We start from the raw sequence: 13,684 nt of genomic DNA, 5'->3' as shown, positions 1-13,684 counted from the left end.
TTCGGGAAGTGTTTCCCGAATTTTTGGTCACTTTCGATGTATTTCAACAACATTGTATGCGAGTAGAGTTCCTATTCCACCAATCTTACCTTTAATTTTTCAATTTTAATGTAGGGGAGACCGGTGTCAAATGTAACGAAAATTGTTTAGTATTTTTTTCCTGAGGAACCCCTTTAAGTAATTTTTATCGGATTATTTCTTGTCAACATAAGTAACAATTTGACATACTTATACCGATTTTATAATTTGCCTGCCAAAAATGGTTTTTTAGAATAGTTCCAAAATTATCTCACGTGTCGGGTGTTACTATTGACACCTATTTGGTGTCATTTGTAACAGGACTGGTGTCAATTGTTACAAACATTAACAACAACAAAAAATATCCAGAACTCACGTAACTTTATTATAAAAATTTTGAAATTAAACAGTATTCATAAATAATACTAATAAAATTAATCCCAGAGACAATTAATGCATACAAAATAAGGATCTTCATCAGTGCAACTAACATGTGCCCATTGTTTGCAATCTCTACACTGGATCCACTCTTTTTAGCTTGTGTTATAATACTAAACAGAAAGTTTCCTTATCTTGCTCATCCTCTTCAAACGAATCGCTATCATGAACAATTTTATTTTTTTTAATGGGTTTTAATATGTAACAATTGACACCGTCTCATGTGTTACAATCGACACCAAGTTGACATTTCTGATTCTCCACCTCCCTTATGATACATGCTGTATAACCTGACAAATTTAACGTATTCAACAGATAGCTAAAAGAACATGCATTGTGGGGTCTTAATCAGATTTGTAATAAGTATAATAAACTAGGGTGTAGACCGAAAAATACTTGTGTGCGGAAACTTACGTTTTGCTGCAATTATCACAAATCTTTTTAAATAAGAACAACGCGACCTACTTGCATTGCGCCAACCAATGCTCGATTGGTAAAGTAGATATGCCATACGTTGTTGAAGACTTTTCAAACTTTATATCAAAAATGGCGCTAAAATCAGCCCTGTTAGTTTCGACACCTGTTACAATTGACACCGGTCTCCCCTACGTATAATAAAAATAGAACATCTTACATTTTTGCAGTCATAAAACTGAATCGATAAAATTAAATAAACAATTAAAAATGTAAGGCATTGGACTGGGTATACTTGTAGGTAAGTATGTACAATGAGGGACATGGAATCCTGGGCAGTCTGTTATTGTCATTTCAAAAAGTGTCAATGTAAATGCACCTTTACCGTCATTATGATTGATATTTTCCACCGCCGTCTTGATGATTGACATATTTCACTATACATCTGCCTGGGCGAAGCTTTAGTGCCTGTGATCTCCACGGCGCCACTTTAGGGGGGAATGTCACTAAATAATCATAACCTCATAAACAAATTTAATGAATTCAGTGAAGTTGTCAAAATGCAGTGTCAAAGACTCAAAGAGTGTCGCAGTTTAAAAGTAGCTTTAATAACAACAATTTTATTAATTTTGTTGATGCTAGTTCTGTGTGGTGTTTCTGGTTTTTAGCATTTTGCTGTTAGTGTTTATGAACTAGCTTTTTTATCATATTAGAACTGATATTGCGGTAAATGCAGCAACAACAAATTCCGTTAGTTGTAATGTTGTAAACCTATTTCTAGATTAATATTAAAATTATAATCTCATTCTTGGATTTGCAGTACCTACATTATTTCCTAAGCGGGTCATTTCAGATAAAGATGGGTCCACAACAAAACAATTACCTATATTTGCTTAATTAATCCGTGCCATTCTTGGTGGAAATGAGTGGAAAGGATATTTTACGTTTTGTACAGTTTTGAATGTAATATCATTTTGGGCAAATTATTATTCTATGAATTTGCACTCGCCACTGACCGAGATATTTTCAAAAAACGCGGCGCCGAAAGTTTGTCCCTCCCGCACAACCGAACCAGTGCGCAACATTTTGCTTTTGCCATTTAGAATATCCAAACTGTAATTACAATTAAAGTAATGTATCATTTATCACTGGACAACTACGCATGACTGCATGCATCATGCAGATACATGTGTGTGGACTGCATGTCAAAATTGTCACGATGCACATGACGATGTGATAGCATGACAGTTAGTTGCTAACAGCAACCCCCGAAATCAACCCTAAACGTCAGAATCATGAGAACATAGGATTTTTCGGTCTACGCCCAGGCCGCTATAGACACTCTGACTATCTAGCAGGTCGTGATATTTTCAAAAAAACTGTCAACTTGGTTATGAGTAGCTAAGGTATGGTTTAGAATTTTGACAACTGAATCACACATCTGCCCAGTTTTCCGTGTCCCCAATAGTACCTACACATACTTATGGGTTTCACAACATTCTCAACTTGTTGAGCTGTTGCGCATAATTTTATTCAAAAAAAAACCAAAATGTGTAATTTATTATTATTATTTTATTACACTTTTATACATAACGTTTCACTTGACTAATTTTTGTCATTAATAGTAACTTAGTGTAAGACTTGGTTTTTACCCAAGGGCTTTATCCACTCAACATTTGACAACCATCTCGTCGTCTCGTCGATACATATTAAATTAGACAAATCTCAGCTGCAGTCGTACGATAATCTACAATCGGACTCACTTTCACTTCACTCGGGAAAGCACAGGTCCGGACTTGGTACACTCAATTGGGACAGTACAAACATGCAAACGATAAACACTTGACACATCTGTCACAAATCAAGGGCATACAGTGACTCACCATGGGGCTTCCTTTCCCCTAACTCGATCATGTTTTTCTGTGCATTTTTAAACTTCGCTTACAATAGTCATTAACAAGTGGTTAAATTAGGATAATCCAAAATTTCTTTCCTTGAAGGATTACGTATCGCCAACTGTCTTTGTTCTCTAGAGTCAATAAGCTCTGGTAATACACAATTGAAATAAAATATTTTCAAATTTGGCACCATTTTTTCTTCCCAAAATATTTTGTCCCTACATATCTATAAAATAAAATTTATTATATTATAAAAAATAATATTCGCTAAATGAATAAATTAGGAAGACTCTTGTTTATAACGATCTCAGTATCGAGATTTTAATCACCTCTTCAACCATAATGCCCTTTGGCGTCCAGATCACAAAGAAACACACATCTTTCTGTGTAATAGCAAGTTGGCCCTGAACTTGATAAAAGTATGGGTGGGTGCGTTTCAGATACATCTTGTTCTGTTTCATCTCAGCAAATTTTATTAATTTGCGTTCAATACCTTCCTCGGGGGAAACATCTACACAATTTGCAGGACACTTAACTTCTATAAGTGCATTGTTATCTATGAGGCCGTCAGGGCTGGCACCAAGATAATAATGCGTTTTATCAATAAAGAATCCACATTTTGATACAGTGAAGCCATATTTTAATTCAAATTCTTCGATCGCCAAAGATTCATGTTCGGTTCCCCATCGAGTATATCTATTTCCCTTAAATGTGCAATACAAGAGCCGTTTCACCATATTCTGGCAGGAAGTAGTACTCCTCATTCGACATATTTCTCCAAAATTGGAAGCTGTCAAGCGCAAGTGACGTTCTTGTTTCCACTTTTGGCTGGCCGATTGACTTCTGGTTTCCTCTTCGATGGCAGTGATTTGTTGTGGTGACTTCTGTAAATCTTTCAAAAATTTTTCTTGCTCTGCAGCATATTCTTCGTGTGTCATATCCGGGTTATTATTGGCATTTGGTCCATAATCTTGATCTGGTAAAGCCATGGACTGTTTTTTGGAATATTTCGTCCCAAATAACTTTCGTCGAATTTTGCGATTATGAGAAATTCTTATTTTTTTTGAAATAAACTTTCTCATATACTTCACAGGAGTCTTTTTTACAAAGGCGTGATGGATTCGGCTAAAAAAATTGCCTCCACAATTAAATGAAATAGCCGCTGCTTCACACCTAGTTTGGTATCCACGACGAAGAGAGTAATTTTTGCGTTTACCACCTACAAACTTGCAGACAATGCTATTGTAATGTTCTGCCGTATTGGTGTCCATATTCAAAATAAGACTGTGCAAATTGAGGTTTAATCTCGAAAAGCATGTCTGAATGTCTTGATACAAACCACAGTCTTTCATAATAGGAACAACATTTTTTTCGTTTTCCGGTGGACTGCAAGGAAAGTAATTTATTTTTGAGCATTCCGCATGCTCTCCAAATACGTGTGATGCAACATTTTTTAAATCTCCCTCTAATTTGGCCACTTTTTCAGATACGCTATTTGTTTCACTTATGCGAAATTTTGTAGCTCGAACGACAGCTATTCGTAGACGTTGAGCATTAGACTCCAAAACTTTTCGTACTGATGGAGCAACTGGCATATTTTTGGAATTACTTCTTTTACGCTCTGAAATATATATTTTTGTAAGATCTCATTCATCATTGTTAGCAATAGTACTCGTCAACTCGCGCAGTTTTGAGGAGAAATTTCTAAGCAAATGGTTGCGACACTCCACTTTTTCAACTAATTGGTTACCATATGGTTTAACTTCTTTAAGCTTTCGATAAACTGAGCTGTCGCCATCTCCAACCATTCTGGTGTACTTGATACCATGCATATCCAAACTACGTTTGAAACCTTCTGCTATAATATCAGTTTCCATAGCTGTAGATGGCCCTGCCCAGTTCCGGAAGCAGAGATGTTCACTTGGTATTGACTTACTACCTACTGTTCGTGCGCAAATCGAACAGTATTTATTACGGACTGCCAAAAACAGTAGCTTGCCCGTTCTTTGACCTATAATACACGCCTGAAAATTGTGTAACTAGAAAGTAGAAATAATTGGTTTAGGTATCAAAAAACATACAACTCCTGACAAAGCGTCATAATTAACATTGTACGACCGCTTTGACCAGGCTCCATCAGTCACAACAGTTATACACGGAATTCCATCACTGTCGACTTCTCCAAGAGCTCTTGCGAGGCTTGCTTCTTCGACAGCGGCCTCACCCATAGTTTTCCATGCTGTTTGGCACATAATAGCAGCCACATCAGCTTCATTTGCAGCATATGTCTCATACGCCATCATAGGCATATTAATTGCTGCTGAAATTTCCTCTAATTCACTGTATCCAATACCTGCAGATATACAAGCTAATGTTGCGCTATGGTTAATATCAATTGCGTTTTCTGTAGCCTGATGGTCTTCGTTTTCAGTCGTTAATTTTACTTCAATAGCACACATCTTACATTTCAATGTAAAAATACTATTGAAACCTTTTTGCAGTTCACCAGATACATACATATTAGAAATGTTACATTTACAATGGGGATGCTCCCCCATTGAAAATAATTGCTGAAATAAATGCTCTACATCGAAAATTCTTCGACCAGTTGGCAACTTAGAAGCTTCAATGCTGTGAAAATAATATATGCCTATAGCTAGTGGTGCAATAAGTTAGGAAATTCAATTTTTTTCCGTATTAGGCATGGGATTTTTTATCTAGGCGACAGCCGAGATGAAAAACATGCCGTGTACAGGATTTTTTCTACTGGAGTTTGGAAAATACATAAAATTTGGTTATTTTTAATATTCTATTAATTATTTTTAAATTAAAAATTGTTCTGCTTTTGTTACCATAGAGAAACAATTTTTGTGAAATTCGGTGTGGAATTGTTTAACTTTTCCACACTCATTTGAGTGTTGAAAAGTTCAATTTTTCCTAACTAGAATAGAAAAATAAAACTAAAGAGAGAATCTAACCTTCATCAACACATAAGTGCTATTTATTATCAGCTTTTTTTTTTAACTTTTCTACCTCTATACAAACTCGCTGGATTTCTTTGAAAGCTGGCCGACTGACTTTCCTTTGATAAATGCTATCAATCTTGGATAGTTTTTAATTTTTATGTCAGATCTAGCGCCTGGTGCAATATAAATTACTCTCTCATAGAATGCTTCACTGTTTTTCAATTTAAATACAATTGTGTGATCATAGTAATCCGATTTCAGAAAAATGAAACAATAGTGTCAATCAAATGTGTTAAAATAATTATATTTTTGTAAATAAATCAGACATTACTCGTGAATCACCCTGTATAATATCATAAGTGGTGAAATTTTGTCGAAAAAATTTTCAGATTGTACGCGAGTTTGTTGCATAGCAATTTATCGAATAACATTGTTATAAAAATCACGAAACGTTAGTCGAGTGGTTTTTGACCAATGTCACGAGATAAATTGGCAACAAACTCGAGTAAATCAATCGTAAAATTTTACCAGACAAAATTTTACCACAAATGGTATTCGGAGGACTATTTCATGAATAATAAAAACGCTTCTGTTCATTCGTTTTAGACAAATTTTTGACTTTTTATTTTATTGTCATATTATACCTGTTGCTATGACAAAAATTTTGCCATTTGAAAACCCTCTACCTTCCGCGATTTCATTGGACCATAGGGTCTGGCAGAACTTTTATTAGATTAAATTTTTCAGTCGAAATTTTGTATTCATTGTTGAGTGACGGAATATATGATTCGTTGAAACAACTAGGAATGAAATGGTCTCAATTAAATACCACTTTTTACGTTACCTACCTATCCCAGGAAACGACCAAAATTGAACTTTTAATGTTGAAATATTATTTCCGCCCTTAGTAAGAAATTTTTCACTTTTCTTAACTCAAATTAATATTACAATGTTAAAGTTTTCCAAACTCCAGTAGAAAAAAAAATCTTATTTCATTTTTAAAATCTTTGTACCTTTCACTGCACTGGGAATTAGTATCATTTCCCTTTGATGTTGACTCAGATATCATATCCGTATTAGCTAACACACGAACAGCAGAATTCATTTCATTAGCATAATTTTCTTTGTCGCTGAAATTTTTTGTCAATAAATATTACACAAAGAAATATTAACACAAAGAAATACTTTTCAGAAGTAACTTCCATTGTATCATGATCACTAGCGGATGTGACAGAAGCTGCCACGGTTTCTTCTTTTGCTTGTCTAAAATGTAGGAAAGTTGGTATATTTACGAAATTACCAGTATATTTAATTCTCAATAAAGCAACTTACTGTAACCGTCTAAGAGCTAACAACCTTCGGTTTTTTCTTCTTCGAGATAGTGTTCTATTACCTTTACCCTCTTTTTCTCTTCGACAAACACGACCCATAGTACAAGCGGCAAAATCACAACACAAAACGAAATACCACTTTACTTAAAACACTATGTCAAAACGTTTATATCTAGCGCCAACACGAAGCTAAGAACTGGATGCGGACTATAGCGATGTTGCCACAATCACACATAAGAGTAGGTTAGGGAAATTTGTTCGAGATGGCAGCACTCTATTGTAAGATAATTTTTACTAACAATTTCTCAATTTATGATTTCCCTGTAGGTTTTTTGGCCTAACAATCGATATCAATAGGAATGAATAATAACGCACAATTGACCTGGACATATATTTTGATAATTACAGTTTTTTTCGTATTATTATATTTTTTTATTTCATTATTTAAACATTCTTTCCATCTACGTCCATTCAATACATCTAATACAATAAATAAAGTCAAACTAAAATCCACCACGGCTCATAATAACAGAATAATTTGAGAAATTAGTTTTCTCAATATGGCGCGTGCTCTTGAGCGTTCTTAAACCCTCTCGTTCGACAATAGACTGTCTCGTGCAACTCGTATAACAATATACGATTTTAATTGAACAAAAAATATGTATTTTAAAAATCATTGACAAACCCGTGATGGTTTGAAAAGCGTGCCCATTTAAATTTTTAAAAATATAAGCTTAACTTTGTATTATTACGCAAATTAAAAGTGTAGTCACCGAAATTAATCATCGTTTTATAAAACAACGTAAAAATTAATATTATAAATTACTAACTACATATTATGCTAAATATCAAGTTAGAGCTCTTATCAAGCAAATTTGTCCATTTCAACGGGTTAAATTAGAATAAATATTAAAATCTGAATTTTAAACAAAAATAAATTAGACTCAAGTCCGAATTATTAGATTTTAAAGAACAACATTGTTTAATTAATCTGATAATTTCGTAAGGACTTTTTGTAAAGCATCAAAGACGTCGATTTTCATTTTCCAGGATGCATTTATCACAAAACTTTTTCGAAACACTTTCTAGCATCGACAAACTCTTTGTGATCTGAAAACTCGTCGTAAGTAAATTTTTCAAAAATATAAACCAGAGTTTATATTATTTTGGTGACAGTGGACTGCGTATTGTCCAAAATTTGATACAACACAACGCCGCCAAATTTTTGCACCTCGTCCGTGGCGTTGTCAAAAATCCTTCCAATTAATTTTGAGACTGTCGAATAGATTTCGATAGTAAAAATAAAATTTGCCGATGGTGGTCTGCATAAAGCGGGGCCCAGGGATCGGCATGTGGGTGTAGGTGGTGTTAGTGCTACCGAACAATACTGAAAGTATTTTTATGGTTTAACGGTCTTCCTCCGAGGATATATTACTTTCATTTCGAATCAATTGCAATCCATCTGGGGAACGAGGGCCCGGACGGAGAAATCATTCTCACCCGCAATTAATGACAATCGAAATTAAAAACGTAAAGACCGTTATTGGCCGTAATTTCGCGTCCCGCACCGCAACAAATCAAGCCCGAATCTATTATAACGAAATTCTTACATAAATAATTCCGACTTTCGGATAGATCCGCCACCGAAGAACGGGAGCAGAGCAATCTAGAAACATTATTGGATGTTGGTGCGTTTTGCGGTGTGAAAAGCCGCAATAACAAATCATATGTAAGCTTTTACTAACAGATTTTAACTGTCTATGTAATGCTAACATAATGCGCGGTGTTATGGGGGAAATTGGGTTTACGCGTGATTTTAACGACCATGGTGGTTTGTGTGTTTTGTGGTTTTTAGTTTTTACGCTAGATACTTATTCTCCAATTATTTTTGTATCGATGCACTAGCTCATTGATAAAAGACAACCCGACAGGCCGGCTTCGTCGCAATTACGATAACACTCGGAAGTCGAGGCTTTCTCGGAAAATTTTTATTTTTAATCCGGCACGATAGCGAATTAAACGAATCATCTGCACACGCTCGCGCAGACAAAGAAGTTGCACCCACTTCCGGCGAATCAGTCGGGACACGTCGAAAAATTGATTTTGTCTCCCGTGTCGCAATTTATAATAATTAATGAAAATGAAACGAAAATAATGTAGTTTTAAAATAGTAGATATCCGCTTGCGGCTTCGCTCCGACTGAATAAATTTCGAATGAAATCGACGAAATTTTGCCAGTGTGAGTAATAAAAACGTTTCCAAGTGGATGTTTCTACGGATATTAATGTGTAAACGATTTGTTACATTTCCAGGTGGCCACAAGCCACTTTAGCGGAAGAACAATAGTTAACATTATCTGTTTATTTAGCCTAAGCAGTTGGGTTCCATCTCGATATGTAAACAAAAGTGAGCGGTCTTAGACAAACAAATAAAAATCCATTTCATTTCTGTATGATATATTTATTTTTGTCTCAACATTTTACTTATGCACGGACAAAATAAGTCGCTTTTATCCCAACTTGGTGCGGTCGTTTTTCACAAAATTTGCAACGGAAATGGACACCAATTTTCAATTTTCGTTCTCAACATTTTTCATGCCACAGATGTTCAAAAATTATAAATGTAGATCAGTACTAGATCTGCAGCCACGTATTTGGTTTTTGTGTCGTTGCAATTTTTCAAAATATTGTTTTTAATTCAACTCACGTGACCAATATTAATATCGTATGTCTCAAAAAATGTATAGCGTCGGAAATGTGTGGCGCAGCTTCACATTATTACACATAACCGCACGGTTAACATAACCTAACTGGTGGAAATGACTCATTCGTATAAGAACCCTTCTCAGGCCAAAATTATTTTTTGATCTTCGTTCATGACAACTATCATAATGATATTTATGAGACTGGATTATTCAAGTCAAGCCGTATGTTTTCAAATTTTTGTTTTTCGGAATCGCTCTTGATCGTACATTTTTTTAAACATGGGACAATTAATATGTACATAACAAATCAAATGTTTCAATGAAAAATCATTACTTGTCGCAACTAGATTCGTTTTTGACTCTTGGCGAAGAACGATTAATTTACGATAATCATTTCTTTTTTCTTCCAAATCATCGAGTACATGGGTATGTAGTAACAAACATTTATTCGTTATTCCAAAAGTAGTAAACGTTTGTTTGTCGTAAAAACAACTTACATGTACATCTGCTAACATTAAGAAAACTGGTTTTATTTTAAAAAAGCTTTGAAAAAACATTAATATCTACTAAAATGAAAACTTTTAAAAATCATTTGAATATGATACTGTACGATAAAAAATATTATTTACTTTAAAAGCAAATTATTTCAAATTTAAATTTAACCGTCGGAAGACGTGTCCCTCTTTTATTAAATTAACAGACACTTCAACTAAATTATTTTATTCCATACTGTGGTCAAAATTCACTTCTACAGTCGTAAACAAAATTTTTCAAATGAAATATGATAGTTTAGTAAATTTAGATAAAACGTAAGGATATCACAAATACTGCAACTTTTAGAACAAAGTCACATATTGTATTTTAATGATTAAAAGGTGTACTATAACATGACTTGTATAATTTTTAGAGCAACAAAGAATATTAAGAATAAAATTATCTTTAACCAAGTTATAGGTACAGGAGGCAACATTTCATAAAAAATATTATCCGAGACGGATTTTTTCCTACCGTGTGTTTCAAAACTATATTTTAGCAAACTAGAAATAATTGTCAAATAATTTTCACTCATTGCGTCATTATTCAACGCCATTATTCACTTCATTTGTTTTACTAATCATTCATATATTTATTTTATTTCCCGGAGCAAATTGGTAACGTTACCTTTCAACGTAATCAGATTGCTGACTAATTAAAAAATATATCGATTACAGACACATTAGAACTGCGAATACTCAAGTGTTAAGAAATATGTATAATATGAGTTCTCCTTATCAATACTTATACCTAGAAATATGTACAATGTAGCGTTCAAAGAATTAATTTTTTTCTTTTGAAAATTCTGAAAAACTGATTGTCTTGACCTTCTAGAAAAAATGTTAATGTATCTACTAGCAAAATCTGGTTGAGTCATTTTAGTTGAAATTGATTCGGATTAGTTTTAAAATGCTTATTAGCGGTTACTCTATTTTTTAAATTAATATCGGGTATTCATTTAAATGTATCCTCAAAGTTGGCGTTGAAGAGTCGATTGTGAACGCACCACGGATTAAAGATCACGGATCAGTTGTTTAAATCTAACCTCACTTTTTGCGTTGTTTGTGTTTTTACCCCGCAATATGACGAGTGGTGCATTCACAATCGACTCTTCAACGCCAACTTTGAGGATAAATTTAAATGAATATCCGATACAACATGGAAGCAATAAAACAGACACATTTTTTAATTGAACAAGAATCTTTTAAAAATCATAAGCAAATCCGTGATGATATACTCTTTACTTTGTATTATTATGTAAATTAAAAGTGCAAATGAATTAGCGTTTTATAAAACAACGTAAAGATTAATATTATAAATTACTAAATATCAAGTTAGACCTCTTATCAAGCACACTAACAACATACGTGGTCATATAAAGTGCAAATTTGTTTATTTCAGAAGGTAAAATTAGAATTAAAATTAAAATCTTACGAATTTTAAACAAAAGTATGTAATTACATACATACAAGTCCAAGTCATTAAATTTTGAAGAAAAAATCTTCATGCTGATAAAACCAAAAATCAAAATATACATAGATTGATAATTTCGTGAGAATTTTTTGTAAATCATTAAAGACCTCGATTTTCATATTCCACGTTGCGTTTATTACAAAATTTTTAAAAATACTTTCTAGCGATCACCCCGCCTGCCAATTTTTTTTTTAAATCAGTGACAAACACTTGGTGATTTGAAAACTCGTCATTCTGAAATTTTTCAAAAATAGGAACCTAATTATTTTGGTGACAAGTGTTGAGAAATATAGAAAAATGTAGTCTTCAAAGAATTAAATCTCTTTTTTTTTGAAAATTGTGAAAATGACTTGACGACCGCCTAGAAAAAATGTTTGCTGCCAAAATCTAGTTGAGTCATTTTGGGCAAAATTGCTTCGGACCAGTTGTTTCCAATTGATTTGATGTAGAATGTGTTTTATTTTGTGGTGATCAGAAGGAGTAAAATATTTGTGTGAGTTAAATGAGAACGAGAATTGTCAGACGTGAAATGATAAATAATCGAGTGAAAAATTTGTTGAGCCTTCCGGTCGGTGTGTTTTTGCGTAGATCCCGCTCAAGATAATCACCGATGCATCTTCGGACCTCGTCCGAGAAGAAGAAGAAAAACAAAACCGACTTACTCCGAAATCCTCTGTTGTCGTCGTGAATTCCTGGCGAGTCGTTGTCGGTCGCCGGTCCGTGAGTGCCGTCCCCATCCTCCGACATGTGAGCGTCGAGGCTCTCCTCCTTGACGGTGGTCTGGGGCTGGGGCGACATGGACGCGCTCGCGGGGGAACAAGAGTCCGTTCGAGGGCTCGGTCCCAGGAACCGCTCCTCCGACGGGGAGAAAATACCGTGGCCATGATGTACAGAATCACTGTTCGTCTCGATTTTCAAACACTTGGGCGGCGCGAATGCCGACGGAGACGGGAACGCCTTCAGGTCGGCCAGAGGACGAAACGCGCCGGAACCGAGGGACAACCCGGGGTGGAGGAACTGCGGCTGGAGATGGTTCAGAATGTGCGCCGGAAGGCCGCTGTAAGCCTCCATGTGGCGCAAACCGAAACTCGAGGTAAACGGACGATGCAGCTCTTTCGAGGCCTCGGACATCGCGAACTAAAACACAAAAAGACATCAACATTAGCAAAAGAAGCCGACCGACCGAATCTGAAATCCTGGACGCGACGGGACCAACTCACGTCTTAGATTGAGTCAGTCGCGTCGCTCCGATTCCAAATTTCTTGACAGTTACAGAATAAACCTGTTTCGGTAAAAAATACAAGCATTCAATGCACCAGCAGGTTGGAGAAATGTGTGATGAATGTTAGAGCCCAAGAAGTGCTTCTATCTCGAGCTAATTGCTCATTGTCTGCAGCAGAGTCTTCACTCATAAACAGAGACGTCAAAAAACAATAAAATGAGGCCATATTGATGATATACCGCAAATTGACTGAGCATATACAAACAAAGTTTCAAAATTACTCCACTGTTAAACGATAATAATTTGTTTACCGTTTGCGCTTTGTCTCCCATTCCAATTACAAATTTTATTTATTTTGCAAATCTAGTGGTCAAACCGACGGACTTTCAAAATTGCCCTTAGATCTATAATTTTGAAAGTCTCGAAAAAATCGTGTGGTCATCACAGACCGTCAAATTTCTAAGTCATTGTCCCAGATGATGTTGTCAATGACTCTAAACAACTGTCATTTAATATTTCCTTTTCTCACAAAACGGTGAGATTACTGACCTGGGGATTGAACGGACGTTGGATTCGGAGGGCATCTTGCAGACCACCGGCGGCCTGCGAGAACACCACAAGGGCTGGAGAATTCAAATGCCCAGAGCTGGGCACGTACGCTGAATTTTCCATGGCTGGAATAGAAA

General features: G+C 35.1%; 1 protein-coding gene across 3 annotated transcripts in view; it reads right to left on the bottom strand.

The window, feature by feature from the left end:
• LOC138139899 (E3 ubiquitin-protein ligase Rnf220-like) overlaps positions 1 to 13,684 on the bottom strand; it is a 75,252-nt gene that overhangs the window by 61,400 nt on the left and 168 nt on the right. For all 3 annotated transcript variants that reach the window (XM_069060479.1, XM_069060480.1, XM_069060481.1), the window contains exons 2-3: positions 13,548 to 13,672; positions 12,439 to 12,913 (exon numbers count right to left, since the gene is read on the bottom strand). In XM_069060479.1, coding sequence (XP_068916580.1) covers positions 12,439 to 12,913; positions 13,548 to 13,670 — 598 coding nt within the window. In that variant the 5' untranslated portion in view covers positions 13,671 to 13,672. The remainder of the gene's footprint in view (positions 1 to 12,438; positions 12,914 to 13,547; positions 13,673 to 13,684) is intronic.

The sequence above is a fragment of the Tenebrio molitor genome, chromosome X, assembly GCF_963966145.1.
Source record: "Tenebrio molitor chromosome X, icTenMoli1.1, whole genome shotgun sequence".
Lineage (NCBI taxonomy): Eukaryota > Metazoa > Arthropoda > Insecta > Coleoptera > Tenebrionidae > Tenebrio > Tenebrio molitor.
The sequence above is the reverse complement of the archived record's forward strand: the minus strand, read 5'-3'. Positions and strand labels throughout refer to the sequence as shown.